General features: G+C 38.5%; 1 protein-coding gene across 1 annotated transcript in view; it reads right to left on the reverse strand.

Annotated features, from left to right (window-relative positions):
• ARL15 (ADP ribosylation factor like GTPase 15) overlaps window positions 1–16,200 on the reverse strand; it is a 151,554-nt gene that overhangs the window by 77,039 nt on the left and 58,315 nt on the right. The window contains exons 2-3 of the mRNA XM_035903719.1: window positions 9,794–9,938; window positions 6,926–6,985 (exon numbers count right to left, since the gene is read on the reverse strand). Of these exons, the coding sequence (XP_035759612.1) occupies window positions 6,926–6,985; window positions 9,794–9,938 (205 nt within the window). The remainder of the gene's footprint in view (window positions 1–6,925; window positions 6,986–9,793; window positions 9,939–16,200) is intronic.

Genomic DNA, 16,200 nt, shown 5'->3' on the forward strand with positions numbered 1-16,200 from the left:
CACCATTTGATGGCTATTTTGTATTGCCACTTCTTATCACTAAGCAGGAATACATATGCTAAACCAAAACCTTCCTCAAGATTCAAAAGTCCCAGGGCTTTTGCTTTCTAGGGTTTAAGAACAAGTGATCACAGCCTGCTTCTCTCCAGCCTTTCAGGCAGTGCACTCCTGCAATCATACACAAAGCATGGCAGCAGGAAACTGGCAGGACTTCTTGAAAGAGGAAATTTTGAGATTGCTAGATCAGCTACAGCCACTGCAGCAATTCAACAACAATCTGAACAAACAGCATAAAAGAAAAAATAAAAAAAGTTGAGGAATAAATGTTCTGCCTTTATATTCAACATACACAAAAATCAGAAATACACATAAGTTGATTGTGCTTATTTTTATTTTTCTTACCAAACTGAAGTTTATGGAAACCACCTCTGTCATCTCCTGTCTGCCTTCCAGGCTTCCCCAGTAAGATCTATATGCAAGTCAAACCTTCAGTATTTTCCCTAGCTAACTGAGGTGCTGTCTCCAATTTTGAATCTTCACCTACTCTGATATTTAAAACTCTTACAACGACAAGCTGACCATGAGCCAGCAGCGTGCCCTTGTTGCCAAGAAGGCCAATGGCATCCTTGGGCGCATTAAGAGGATCATGGCCAGCAGGTCAAGGGAGGTTTTCCTCCCACTCTGCTCTGCCCTGGTGAGACCCCACCTGGAGTACTGTGTCCGGTTCTGGGCTCCCTGGTTCAAGAAAGATGAGGAACTCCTAGAGAGATTCCCAAGGAAGGCTGCAGAGGTGATGAGGGGACTGGAGCATCTCCCCTATGAGGAAAGGTTGAGAGAGCAGGGCTTGTTTAACCTGAAGAAGAGACAACTGAGAGGGGATCTCATAAATACTTACAAATATCTTAAGGGCAGATGTCACGAGGACAGAGCCAGACTCTTCTCAGTGGTGCCCAGCGACAGGACAAAGGGCAATGGACACAAACTGAAGCATTAGAGGTTTCAGTTGAATATGGGGAAGAACTTCTTTACTTGGAGGGTGACAGAGCACTGGAACAGGCTGCCCAGGGGTTTGCAGAGTCTCTGTTCTTTGGAGATATTCAAAACCTGCCTGGATGATGTCCTGTGCAACCTGCTCTGGTTGATCCTGCTTTAGCAGGGGCGTTGGACTGGATGATCTCCCAAGGTCCCTTGAACCCCTGCCATTCTGTGATTCTGCGATACTGTGACATTCATGTTGCAAGCACTTGAAAGTTTTAAAAACACCGTATTTACACTTGCCTGCAGAAAGTCAGTCTGATCTACTTAGGCGTGTGTATTTTACTACCATCTTAAAATAAAACATGCAATTTGAAATAAAAATCTCCAGTTCTAGTCAGGAACAGGTTCATTTTAAAAGTTCATTTAAAAATCTTTCACATTATTTTAAAATGAAGATAAGAAAATACATGCCCTGCAATATGCTCTAGCATTTATTTAAGGCTGAAGTCTGAAGCTTTAATAGTTTGCAGCAGGTGGCACATCACACTAAACGGGACTTCATGTAAGACAGTCATCTTCAACATCACCCTTGCTGCTTTTTTTTTTAATCTTTTATTTAAAGGCATACACAGTAAGTCCTCTAGGACTAGCAAAGAATGGCCAGCAAGAAAAAAATCATCTGCCACTTTCCTCTCTACCCATTACACCATCTCTGCCCTCCCTCCACCTCTGCTGGAGGACTTAGTAACAGTGCAGGTAATCTCAAATAAAGCTCAAATCACATCTTTCTCTATGGCACTTAAGACTAGCAGGCATACCAAGAAAGCAACAAGTGTATCACAGCTGTGTATTTCTGTCTAGCCCTTCTGCCGACTGGCTCACAAAAGCTTGAATCTGCTTTAGCCTTTTAAAGGATCAAGGCCTTTTCTGTCTAGAAGCAAAAATAATTTTTTGTTTGTTTGGGGGGAGTTCATAAAATGTAGGTATCATTTGTGATGCTATACTAGCGTGCTATATTCTATCCTTTGATTCAGCCTGAAGAAAATGGAGTTGCAAGTCCAACAAGAGACAGAGGCTTTTTAACAAACCAAAGGTTCTACTTTTCTCTCCACAAAACATCTCATCAACAACCAGCCCCCCGCCCCACAAAAAACGTAACCAGGAAATTTTGTGGTTTGCTTATCATATCGTACATAGCTACGATAGGTGCTGCTTGCATGACTCCTACTTGTTTTGAACAAGATAGGCAGTGAGTTGCTTATTCACATAGTAAAAAGTTAATTGTAGAAAAAAGAACAGTATTTCCAAAGAACAGTGGAAAGATTGCTCATGCTGAATCCTTATCAGAGCTTCCTCAGGATTCCTGTTAACGAGACCTGAAAGCAGCTGTAAATGATCTCTCTTAACTATGAAATGAGGAAACTGTATGACAGAGCCAGGGCTTAGGGCACCATTTGAACAGCAGGCTGAGTATGATTGATAGCAAACAGATACAACTTTAATGCTTTCGGAAGCTGAATGTCTCTGTGCGACTCACAGCTTGGATGGCTCATCAGGGTCATCTAAAAATTTCATCTGCTAAGACATTCTGTAAACTGTTAGACGCAGCTATGTCGCAGATGGCACTGCATGCACTCCACAACCAGATTTTGTAGAGGTGTCAACTGCCTTTTAGTCAAATACAGTATGGAGTTTTTATTGCTTTGTGTTAGTTCGCCCCTGTTAAGATGACTTAGGCTGGCATTTACTTGTGGGATCAGTTTTTTGATGACTAACTAGATGAAATTTTGGTTGCTGCCAGACTATGTTGCTAGAAGGGTGTTCACTGATCCGCTCTACCTCCACAGAGCAAAGAAAGACAGTGGTTACCCAAAATTTTAAATTCTAATTAATAGCTCAACATTATTTTCTCCCTCCTCCCTTATTTTTTCACAAGGCAGATACTACCTGACAACTGTTACCATCTTCTCCAGGTGTTCATATTTTCTATTCAACTTGGATTGCATGGCAGTGTGACTCCCCCTCCTACTCTCTCTTCACTCTTTACTTCCAAATTAAGGCAAAATACACATGCTTTGTTTAACCAATCCTATTTGAAGTTATTTGTTCTCAAGCTCTCACCTAGACAATTCATTTAGCTGGCCTAAGAGTGTGATTTTATGACTGTGGTCATGAAGCTTAAGAAGGAACAGCAGTGGGGAGGACAGTTCTCATCTCTTTTCCAGGGCATGTTCAACCAACTGGAGACTCGAGCATCCCTGATATTAACCACTCTGCTCTTGCTAAGCACTTAACACTTTTTGTCTTAAATGAAGTATCAAAGCTCACTACATGACTTGTTGGCTCTCTGTGCTTGTGAAAAAGACCTTTGGGTGAATTACAAAAACCTAACACAAACATACGACAATATATTTTAGTACATAAACAGAGAATGTTACTAAACCTTGTAACTTATTGTTAGTATTTGCAAACTTGGTAAGAAGAAAAAGAGCTGTTCACATCCAGAATCATTCTTTCAAATTTGACCAGGCTCGGTATTTGACATCTCACCAGCAGTTTCTAAGTCTGCATTTACAAGATAGCAAACTAAATTATAAAATAGACTTATTCTAAAAAAACAACTGTAAATTATCAATTGACCTCCAGAATGGACCCATAATCTTCATTTAGGCCTCCGTAAGTAGCTACATCAAAAACAGACACCATGACTTCGCATTCTGTTTTGACAGCATTACAACAGCAAATAACTGAATAAACACACCGAAAAAATGGTGGTTTCAGGCACTGTGTCTCTATGGTGGAATTTGCTAGAACCAAAGAGAAAGATTCCTATCACTGTGCACCTTCATTATCTGTCCTGAGAATAAACCTCAGCGTTCAGCATTCCAAACTTCTTTCAGCAAAACACTGTTAGAACCTTCTGAACAACAAATGTTATCACCTGCCTTATTTTTCCAGTCTTTCCCCATTCTTCTGTATGTTCATTGTACACAATTTCACCCTTAGCTGCCGCCAGAGATTGCCGCACAAAACAGGAAATCATCAAATCTGTAATTTCTTTCTATACCATTACTCAGCTGAGTTGCATAATACAGAGAGGGATTCCAGTTATCCTGATAAAAGTACATCCTGAAATGTGGACTCAGGCACAACACATCTTCACAGTAATCTAAATTACACACGTTATTTTATGGACTAAATTTTTGGAAAGAAAATGGTAATTTTTTTTAATTTCTCAGTGAGTGGGAAAGGATTATTGGTATATCAAAATATAAACTTAGAGAACAGGCAGTTCAGTCTGGTCAGTAAATAAAGCAAGACCTCCTTTTCAAGTAATTCAAGCAGGCCTAAGTTTGATTTGAAAGCTATATATATTCTTACTTATTCAGGATCAAATACAATGTTTTCAAACAAAATGTTTAACATTTATGAAATTGGATAAAAACCTTTTATTGTAGGAAGGCAGCCTGGCTTAGGAAATAAATGCAATAAAAAAATAATCAGAAATATGTATTTTTTTTTAATATTCTACAAAGAAAAATTTCTGCAGAAAGAGCTCAGGAAACTTTGTTCCATGTCCCTAATCCTAAAGGCTGATGAAGAGATAATCGGACAAGGAAAAGAGAAAAGAAGAGAGACTGTTTTCTATACAGTTTGCCTGAAAATTTACAATCCCTACAGAAATGAAGAAACAAAACCTGGCTTCATTAGCAGCTCCAGAAGGCAACCAGCAGAGTAAAAACTAGCACCACCTTCGACCTCAAGGAAGGACACTGCTTCAATCAAACAAAAAGGATACTACGCAGTCAGCATCTGTTTCATATAACTGCTTGGCTGCTGAATATAAGAGCCTTAAACAGTATGACTTCTGCTGTAAGTTTTTTAAATATCAGCTGCTAATACACTGCTGTACAAAGACATATGAAGCTTTTCAGTTACCTAACCTAAAAGACAACTTTAAAACAGAGTATCAAAAATTAAAACTACATAGAGCTTCACCCTTTGAGTAACATGCACCAATGGACAGCAATTGTTAAAACCATATGCCTTTCTACCTTTCTCCAAGTTTCCAGGACCAAATGTCTGGATGAGACCTGCATACTACAGCAAAGAGAACTTAGATAACAATACCATAACAACTGAAGGCAAAAAACAGCAATAAGAACAAAAACACAGGCTTCTCTTCAATACAAGAAGCAGAAATTCCAAAATAAAATTTCACAGTGATTAAATATGTAGGATGCTTTTCTTTATTTTAATACAGCAGCAAGAGAAACCATGCATACTCCAGGAATTAGGAAAACATGTCTCGGTTAGAAGATTAAATCCTGATCACCAACTTTTGGAAGAAAAACAAACTTTTGGAAGCTTGCCTTAGCTTCCTTACTCAAGCAATGAAAAGCTATCAGAATTAACATTTTTCTCCAATATCTCATAGAAAAAACAGACAATACCATTTCTAAGTACAGATATGTGAATGCCCAGAGTTAAAGGGAAAAGAAATAAAAAGGTGGAGTAAAAAAATTCTGACAATTCTTCTGTCTTTGGGAAGAGATAAATGGGTGAAAAAAACCAAATCAAATATTCTGGATTATTTCAGTGCATCCTGTTATGAGACATCAAAGCAATTCACTGAGATAAGGTTTCTCATAACACACATACCTGCATAAAATACAGGTTGTGTGATCAGAAAAGGTTAAGGAAGAGACTTTAACGAGGATCTGCTACAGAATACTCAGATTCAATTATTGATGCAAAAACTGCATTTACCTATATGAATTATATATTTCATGGAGATTAGACACCAGAATGTATAAACTGGGCTGCAAATGATTCACCCTATTTAAAAAAAAAAATCCAAAAAGCAACCTAAGTATACATTATGCAGATAACACTCCCAAGCAGAACCAACACTATCCCTGTGGAGCGGTCCCTTTATCATAGAGAACCTCGGCTTCTTTTATAGGATGCACGCTCAAACAAGAACATGTATGTTTACATCCATAGACTAACGGTAGTAAAGAGGAAATGCTATTCTTTTAATATGTGCTTATCTCAAAGCCTTCTTGAAACAGTTTCAGATAAGACAATCATCATGAAATTTGATTTGATCTCATGAAACTTTAAGTTAACTTCTACCCCAGAGCATTTAAGAGAGGTTTCAACTTCTCTGAGAATCTAATGAACATCCTCAAGATTCATACTACTATATTTACATAGATAATAAAGAAGTTCTATAGAAATTCTAGAATATAAAGAAGATCTATGATGTTTTTTAATTAGGAGAAAATTAGATGAAACTAGACTCCACAAGCACTCTCATTAGGAGACTGTTTTCTGCCTTTTAACAGAGCTACCTCTTGATCACTTAAGACTCAGGGTCAGAATTGCGCAGCCAAATAAGAGACAATAAAAAAACCACAACCACAATACAACGATTCCTCCAAAACCCAACAAATCCAACAAGAGAATAAATCTCAAATAATATAACTCCTTGGAAGTTGGCTGCCTTTGCAACGCTTTCAGTGGTGCAGCAAAAACATTGGGTTTTGCCAAATGTTCACAGTTACCTGAGCCAGTGCTCATAAGTAAAAGCTTATACGTACAATAAACACAGGGAACACACTTTCTTGAGCTGCCATGTGAGCCATACTACAGTACTACTACTACTCCAGTTTGTATTTCTGTATAACTTAACCACCACAATCCAAGAAATTACATTAAGAAGATACACCACACTTATCCGCCTCCTGCTCCTGCTTTTTACTTTCTGTTCTTTGTAGTCAGCATTTGTACAATTTTTCTCAACTTTACCTGCTGTGGTGAAACACAGGTTTTAAATTCCAGCCACACTGATTTATCATTTTTAAATTTAAAACAACTAACGGTTTCTATGATGAAATTTAGACTCTGCATGTTTTTGTAATCAAATGAATAGATGCTATACCTCCAAGTTCTTTTACGTTCAAGATGGCATTCTGGAATGGCACCGCTTTTATACTAAAACCTACGAACAGAAATAAAGGGTATTAGTAAGTTATTTGTCGAAGAGGCCATTTGAAATCAATCACATACATTGACAAAAAGCTACTTTTTTCATCAAAAACAAGGATTTTGCATGTGAAATTCTGTTTCAGTATGATGTTTTTAAAATATCAGTTATAAGGCAGGGTGGGAATAAATCAGAGCAATGAAATTTGCAATGATACTATTAAATAGCTGGCACACACAAAATTCAGCACAAAACTTCCATCCAGGCTATGTACCATTTGGTAAGGAGTTAGTACAGAACATACCTTTATAAAACCATTTTTTAATGCATCTGGAACTAAAGTTTAGATTTCAGACTACCAATAATAAGAAGTGATCCTTCTGCAATTTTTAGGAGACATGGAAGACAACGTGCAATTCAAATCACTGTTTTCTTACATTTAAACTTGACAGGTTTTGGTTACACCTAGAGTATTAATCCTGTCTATAAATGTTATTAACAGAAAGATCCTTTTATTAGAGACCCAAGTCGTATGTATTAAAATGGTTACAAGTACACTAGAACTATCTATGAATCCTCTATTAACCTGTTATATGCTTAAAACTAAAAAACTTTAAAAAGTGTGATGTTTTTTCCCTTAACTGAAAATTCAGACAGCCAAGAGAAAGGGAAAGCCAAAGGTTCCCAGCAACCAATCATTATACTGTATACTAACTTCTGCACATTTTGTGCATACAAACATCTAAGTGTATATAATCATTTATACAGAAAAAAATGTCTGCTCTTTCAGCACAAAATGTCCAGATAGATAGTAAACTTATTTCCATCTAGCACAAGTAGTCTCGACGTGATAATATACCTGTGAACTGAATAAATACGTTCTGAAAAAAATGCATTTCACTCCAAATGCATTAGCTATCGTTTAACAGAAACAAGGTATTTTTTCTCCCAGATCAGATCAATAAGATATTCCAGTACTCCAACCATGGTCAGTGTTAGATGCAGTAGAGGAAAATGCAATAAAATGTGAAGGGAATAATTATGAAATATTTTTGTTGTTGTTGTCATAAAACAAATCCTAAGCTCTTCCTAGAAAAGAGGAGAAACTGAAATGGACGTGAGTGGCATCGATGAGAAAAGCAAAAATACAGGTCACAGTTTGAAAACTGAGTGGAGAAGTTGTCACACTGTATTCTTGGATTCTCAACAATATTTTCTGATATAGCACACACATGGTACACATGGGTAGATTTATTATAAGCTGAATAGCCTAGATATGCATCATTTTGGTTTGGATGCTGCCTAGTTTTCTGCAGAGTCCATTTTCATTCTTGAAGTTGCCTAACTAAACAATGGTATTTTTTTGCAACTATCTAGAAACCTATAAGAAACTTAATTTTAAAATTAATCATATTTTCATTATTTCCTTTGATAGATCTATAGTGCTATTTACACTGCTGTCAATACTTCTTTCACATTCTAAATTATTAAAGTATAATTTGCACTAATTCCAGGTGAACTGTAAAGATAAAGCTCAGGAGAGGTGAAAAAAAAAGAAGAAAAAAAAAAAAGGCTGAATTACTTTACGATTTCCTTCTAATTTTTTCAGTTAGGCATTGACACCTTCTCCACATAATGAAGTGTCAGATCTCTTTTAACATTCCCAATAACACCACTGTGAAGTCAACGGCTTAATTAATCATCACAGAAAAAACCAGTATTTCCTTGTATCTGTTTTACTTTGTTTACTTATAGTTGTATTAAATAACCTTATGTTCTTGTATTTTAAACAAAGATACACTGAAAAACAGCTTAGGGTTGCTAAGGGACAATCATAAAATTCAAACTTATGAACCACAGCTACAATATAAAGCTGTGTAACTATAAACACAAGTTACTCGCACAAGACTGTTATCTGTTCCCTCAGCAAATCGACCTTAGCAAATCACTGCAGCCACAGAACCAGATTTCCTCCATCTCTATAACCTAATCTGTCCTCTTTCTGAACTCTGCAGCCAGGTATTCCCTCTTCTCATTCCACATGTTTGGTTCTGTTTTTTCTGGTGCTGTTTTGGTTTGGGGGTTTTTTTGTTGTTTTTTTAATCAAAATACTCTTCTGAGTATTCGGCATTCTGGTTCATCTATATCAGCGTGCATATTCAAATTTTGTGGACTTAAGGCACCTTTTAGCTGTGGCTATTGTGTCTGGTTTTATGTATCTTCTCAATGCCACTCAAACTTTTTGTAAATTGCTTCTCTGATCTCAATCTGCCCTTAGTGCATAAACAAGTCTCTCTGCTGATCTAAAAAGAAAGGATTATCATCAGAAATAAAGATTTCCATTACATTTATTCTTCTGGTTGTTAGCGTAAACCACAAGGCCGTACTGACCACATATGAGAAGAAATAAATCCCAACTTAAGTTTCAGAGCATCACTTTCCCATTCTATTTTATAGCACATTATCCTCTTTTCTGTCCATATAACAAGACTGCTTAAAAAGCAAAAGTAAAAAGAGAAAAAAGAAACCTTTTAATGTGTATCTACATTACACTTCTACTGTATGTTTCGAACAGTTCTACTCCATTACACCACAATGTATGCTTTGAATTTCAACACATTCCAAATTGTGTATTTTCATGGATATTCCCCAACGTATGACAAAACACTGAAAGAGTAAGCAATTGTAGCTTCAAGGCAGTCCACTGGGTATTTTCAAAAGCAAGACAACTAAGCTGAAGTTCTCTACCACCTTTGCTATATGTTTCCAAAGTTACCTTTTGGCAACCTTACAGCACACCATGGAATAAAGGCAGCATCCTACCTGTGGTAGACACTATATTCTCCGGGCTTTCACTGCAAAGCTGTGACAGAAGACTTGTCTTGCCAGAACCAGTGAGGCCTATGCAAACCAAGTCATATTCAGGCCGTGGCGGTGGCGGTCCCTTGCAGCAAAGTGCTCTAAAACACTGTCAGGGTAGGGAAAAACAAAAAAAAAAACAGAAGGAAAAGGAAGAAGTTTCTTTTTTTTTTTGCAAATGCTTATTCAACAATGATCGAAAAGTCAAGTTTATATATGTAAAGGCATCAGAGAGAAGCAAATTATTATTCCAACTTACCATTTTGACAAGATCAACAATTAATAGACTGAGACCACCTCAACTAAAACCTGGAACAGCTTTATAAGAAAACATAATATGCTGTTAACTTTCCACCTAAACCTCATAGAGCTGGAAATCCATTTCCTGAACAGCATGAGGAGTGCACATACAGCGAGACAGGCACGTGCCCAACTCAACTGTGCGGCTGCGTATGCATGAGTTTGCTTCCTGCACTGATTTCATGCAATGCCTGGTGTGAACTTCAGAGCAGCTCCAGAGCAGCTGCTGGCCAGGCTCTACCTGTTGTGACAGGAAAGAATCAGAGAACTTTGCTCCACTGATGTCCTTCTTGGGACGGACACAGCCCTAGTCATAAATATGCAGATTTCTCACTTTCCCTGGAAAAGTATAAATTAATCACAATATTAAGAATAAAAGTATCTTATACAAAGCCTACTTTAGAGTTCTGCTCACATCTCTTAAATGGTATTGCCAAAGTAGGCCAAGCTCATCCAAAAGGTCCTTTAATCCCTTAGTAAGGTTCATCAGACCTTTCTTTACATGTCATACGGAAAATTCTAATGTAAAAATCTAAAAATATACCATTCTGGGAAAGCTAGGAAGTTTATGTTTAAGGTATGGGATAGAATTACCCACTGATGTCCAAGACAGACCTCCGCCACCCCAATATATATAAATACCCTTTTCCCCAATATCTGCCACCTTCATATCAGAGGAGTACATCTGCTGTAACAAAGAAGGGAAAACGTGTTTGTGCAATCGCTCCTCTCTAACACATTCTGTCTTTACATAGTCCCAGCTCTTTTTTTCCATCTTAACCTCAAGCCAATCACCGCACTGGGTAAAGAAATCCAGTCTTTACAAACTTAACCTAGTTTGTCTGTGTGACTACCCAGGATCTCCCATTGAGGACTATGGGAGAAGCAGAGAAACTCAACAGACGTCAGTAAGGCACTACTGAAAATAGTGGGGGTCTGGCTCTGTGAGCAAGTCATCCAAAGAGAACACGATGATAAAAAGACAGCTCACTGAACGCAGAACTTTTATTGGATTCTTTCCATATAGATGTAAGTTATTATACTGCTGTTAACAGTCTCCATTGGTTTAAAGAAGCAAAAGATAAGTTCAGGGAAAGTTATGAAATTCCTTCAACACCTTTTAAAAATGTGAAAGGAAATATTTCAGGAGTAAAAACATTTGCCATAGTAGTAGTTAAGCTGAACAGAGGCAAAAGATTTTAAAAATAAAAGCTTTGCCTCTAGTAAATCTGATGGAAAAATTACTCTTTTCAAGAAGGTTTGCCCTCATATGTGTGTCCATAGCTAAACGGAGTAAACATGCCTTCTAGCTTTATGCACTGACGTCAGTTTATTCTTATCTCACAGATTCTACAAAGCCACAGCAAATACTCTACGCTGGTACTTAAGTGAGAAAGGCCAACTGAGTTCATTGCACAACATAAGCTCCTTCAAACAGAGCTTCCACCTAATGGATATCGGGCTGAAGGCCACATAAAATTCTTCAAAGCTTGCCAGAGCTCCCGAGGCTGTGTGTCAGGCCCTTTGCAGCCAGTCTTTTAAAAGGATTCAATTTGTCCCCGTCAGCACGGCATCTTTGCAACAACTTCTTGATGTCATGTTGAAAAACACAAAGGAACAGATGAGCTGGTGGACGTCTGTGCTTCTCTCTGCCCCAGACACTGTGCCAGTTCTTATGCAACCAGACATGACTCTTGCGGCCCTGACAACATTTAATAACCTGCAGTTCTGCCAGAGATAATTACTGCTCTTTGTAGAACACACATGGAGGCTCTGACAGAGGGGCTCTGCAGGCTGGTTTTGTGAAGTTCAATATCTCTTTAGTGCAGATTCCTTAGGTCTAACTTAGTCTGGACAACCTTTACAACTGTTGATTAAACGTAGGATCAAAAATCCAGGTCAAACTGTATGTCCAAAGCAGCATACACAGACCCATCACCCACTCACTCATCCTTCACCAGTAAGCACAGTTATGTATGAAAGTTCCTGAGATACAGCAGGCACAGAACCCCCAGAAGACAGGGAAATGGCTCCTGCAGACGACCCTCGTATTTTAATTTATGTAATTCCCCTATCTTAGTTATGTTCATGACTTTGTCCTTCTGCAATGCTCACTTCCTTCAGTAGGTGTTTTTGTTCAGTTGAAATGAAAACAGACTTTAAATATCCTAGCTTCAAAAAGCTGCTGAAATTTAAGCTGTTGTGTATAGCACTTACCACTGGCTGACATGAGAAATTCTACAGTACATTATAGGGGATGCTTGTAATAACATATTTAAATTTTAGAAACTTGTTTCGCCATCCTCCTTACTCAAGCTCAGTGAACATCTCTTCCATTGGAAATACCACTATACAAACAGTCCGATCACTCCTTCCTGTTCTCTCAGCAGCTTAAAGTTACTTGGCCCCTAAGAAAGCCAGGGCTATTTAAACATCCATTTTAGAGACTAAACATCTATTTTCACAACTTTGGCAGCTGCATCTAGTAGCTGCACAAGATCTGCGAAAAGTAGAAAATTAAGAGGTCATTGACCATGCAAATAACACTACATCCTATATTCTGCTTCTGATTACGGACAGGAAGTATGTCCTGGAGTATTTTATATGCCCTGGAGTATATCTAGCATGGACTATAGCTACACCATTATTTAAGATGTCATCACGTATTATGCACAGAACTGCAAGAAACTTATAACTAAAAAAGCCATTCCTGAAATCCAGAACACAAATATATCAAAAACACTGAGAGAGTTGTTCAATTCACAACTACCGGTCAGTCCATTCCAAACCCGGCATACTTTCCAGTCCATCTGGACAACCCAAAGGGCATAAAAGAAATCTGAATTAACAGCCCGACTGGTCTTGAAACACTTGTCCTATATGAACCTGGAAGTCTCTTTCAGTGATTCCCAAACTTGATTTCCTTGATGAGTGACTGCCCAATAAAAGGTTGTCTTTTACGTATTAGAAAACAAACTCCAAACACAAATGAGGCCACTCTGAGGGAGTGCTGGAGAGGACAGAAAGAAAACATTTGACCACCACAAATATAGGGTCAAGCAGAGCTAGCTGGCATAGCCACTGAAATGTTGTTTGGAGTATGGTCATGCATTTCAGCCCCACTACTAGCAACAAAAAAGAAACAACATTTTTTTGGAGCCCTTTCATCCTACCAGGGTGACACTTTAAAGGGAGAGACCTGTCAAACAAAGTGTCAGTTTTCATTATTTTTAAGAACATTACACTCAAAACTCTTTATAGCCATTGGATGGAGAGAAGAAGCAGGCAAAGAGAGGTAGGCACGGAGAATTAGTAGTTAATTTTATTAATTTTTTTAATGAACAAGCAGATCTTAAAGTACTGACAATAAAACAACACAGTATCTTGAAAAAATGTATGAATTCGCCAGTTTTGGAAAAAAGGATGCATTTATCCAGAAAACTGGGCATAATCAGGTGCTGCAGTCTGCAGAAACCTGTGCAATATTCAGCACCAATGTTACTTTCATTTTGCTTGTATGTGGGCATGCACGCTGCATGTGCGTGTACGACCACAGGCAAGAGCTAAGGGAAGAAGTTAACCACTCCTGCTCCTGCTTAGGGATTTCTATCCCAAGCAGATGATTCCAGGTTTAGGTGGATCAGTATTTGATCTGACAATCCTAGCCAGCATCCCTTTAAAGCCCTGGGGAGATTTCCTCTGGGAAAAGCATTAAATACTGTGTCTATAGCCAGGGTAGCCAAACACTGCTGATACATGTGCCTCTCAGAGATCAGAGTGAAGCTCTGGTCAGCAAATGTCCCTGAATTACGGCTCTCTCCAACACATTACACTGCCTCTGGCCATTGAGTCTGTCTTTGCCTACTCATTGTACTTCTCGTTTCACTCTCCTTTTTGGGGTGAAATACTCCATTATTTCTGCTTTGTTCTGGACCCATCTCCTGTCTGTTTCTTTTGTTGCCACTATTTAATAGGGACAAACAGAATCAAGGGATTTCATGCTTAGTTGATTAAACACACACACTCTCATGCAAAAACACCCTAAGATAGTGCAACTTTAATGCTAACAAACCAAGCATTCAGAGGTCTTGAAATCGGGAATTAAGGTTAAAAGCTCAACCATAACTCTGTTCCACTCCCCCTCTTGCTTATACTTATGGATATGGTCTCCCTTTACATTTTATTTTTCAATTAAGGCATCTTTGAACTTCTACTATGCAGCGCACACTTATATCCAGAGGACTGGTTTATCATGTGAAGCTGTTGATGAAAACTCGAGGAGATTATTAAAAAAAGTCAAATTTACACACAGCAGGCTCCACAGCTCTGATGTTGTATGAGATCACACAGGCGCAAAGAAATCTCAAAGCTTGAAGAGATAATGTGAAAGGTGGGGGAAAAAAACAAGGTAAACAGTTCTAATACTAAGGACAGGAAACAACTGGGAACAGCAGTGGAATAATTGAACGCAAATAATAAAATACTCAAGGCACCTGAATAAAATTACACACAAGTAGGAAAGAGGGGGGAAAAGGGATATATAAACTAAACTTTAACTGTATGAATACCTTAATGTTAAAACAGTACAATAGAATCTATGCATTTGACCATTTGAGCTAAAGCTGCAGATTCTTCAGCCTCCATACTGCTGCACAGGTAGCTTTACCACTACAAAAAAACGTGAGGAAAAAAAATAAATAAATTTTAAGACACATAATCAGTGGCACTGCTTTCAGGTTTTCAAAACAGCAGATTGATAAGGGTCATCTTCATGCATATGACAACAGCAATGAGGACAAAACCTAACAGATCACTGTTCATTTTGTGGCTATGGACAGAGATGAATGCTCACACAGTCACTGCCATCCCGAAGTGATGCTCAGGACAGACGAAAATAGTAAAATCATGACCAGTCACCTTCTTTGACAGCCCACAACCTCATTAAAGAGCGACTGCTATACTCAAACTCCTCCATCCCAATACAGGCTAATGATCCAAACTCCAACAGAGGGGCCCCAGCTCAAGGCCTGCTAACCTACTGCACTGCTCCCCCCCCCAAGGGAGGACAAGGTAATCCTCTTGTTTAACCTGGCTAATCTTCATGGGTGCATGGTCAACCCACTGGTTGACCCCAAACCCACCCTTCCTCTGTATGCGCCTACATGTCTTGAATTTTATAATCAGCCTGTGCTGCAGGAAGACAGACAAGTATATGGCATTAAAGACGGGATAATATAAAATAGGACAGAGGAAAACAAATTCTCAGTGAAGTGAGGCACTTTTACAGAGCAAACAGAGTCCTGGTGATGTCCTACCATATAAAAATGTTACAGGACACTAAAATAGCAATATATTGTTTGGAGCAGGAATCTCAAAAAGAAAAGAAATACATCTAGATTCATTGGTTGAAATTCTTCACCAAACCCTCTCAAAAACACCTCAGTATTTCAAGAGGAGCCATGCTTCTGGGGTCTCAAAAGGAGCAATCACACCTCAAATGACTTTCATCATCCCTGCGTGGTCACCAGCTGAACAAAACATAAGACACAGGTTCAAGTACCAAAACTGTAAAAATGAGACAGCCCTATTCATTCTTTGACATATTTGACAACTCTGCTACCAGCAGAGAAGGCTGGGAGGAAATCAGGTCAAGAAGAAAGAACTGACTGACTTCTGACAAGCCAGATACGACACTGCTGTTCAGAGCATATCACTTCAAAAGACTTCACGGTCATGATGCATTCTTCCTTTGAGCGACGATAATACAGTCACAGTGGGTTGAATCCTGTCCAAAATCCAGAACATCTTTTGGATTTCTCAAGAAAATAAAGTCTTCACTACCTTAAGGATAAGATAAAGGTTTCACCTTAGTTTTTGATAGCCAAGCTGCAGGGTGCCACACTGTACAAGGATGAAGGAGAGTATCTTTGTTTGCATAGCAATTGGGCAGAAGATCCTTTGTTTTATCTGACACCAGAGGAGCTGCTCTGGGGTGAAGGCTTCACCCAGAAGTTCAGGGCTTTAGGAACCACAAAAATTCAATAAATGCAGTCAAAAATGTAACTTCCCTG

The sequence above is a fragment of the Egretta garzetta genome, unplaced genomic scaffold, assembly GCF_000687185.1.
Source record: "Egretta garzetta isolate BGI_Z169 unplaced genomic scaffold, ASM68718v1 scaffold471, whole genome shotgun sequence".
Taxonomy (NCBI): Eukaryota; Metazoa; Chordata; class Aves; order Pelecaniformes; family Ardeidae; genus Egretta; species Egretta garzetta.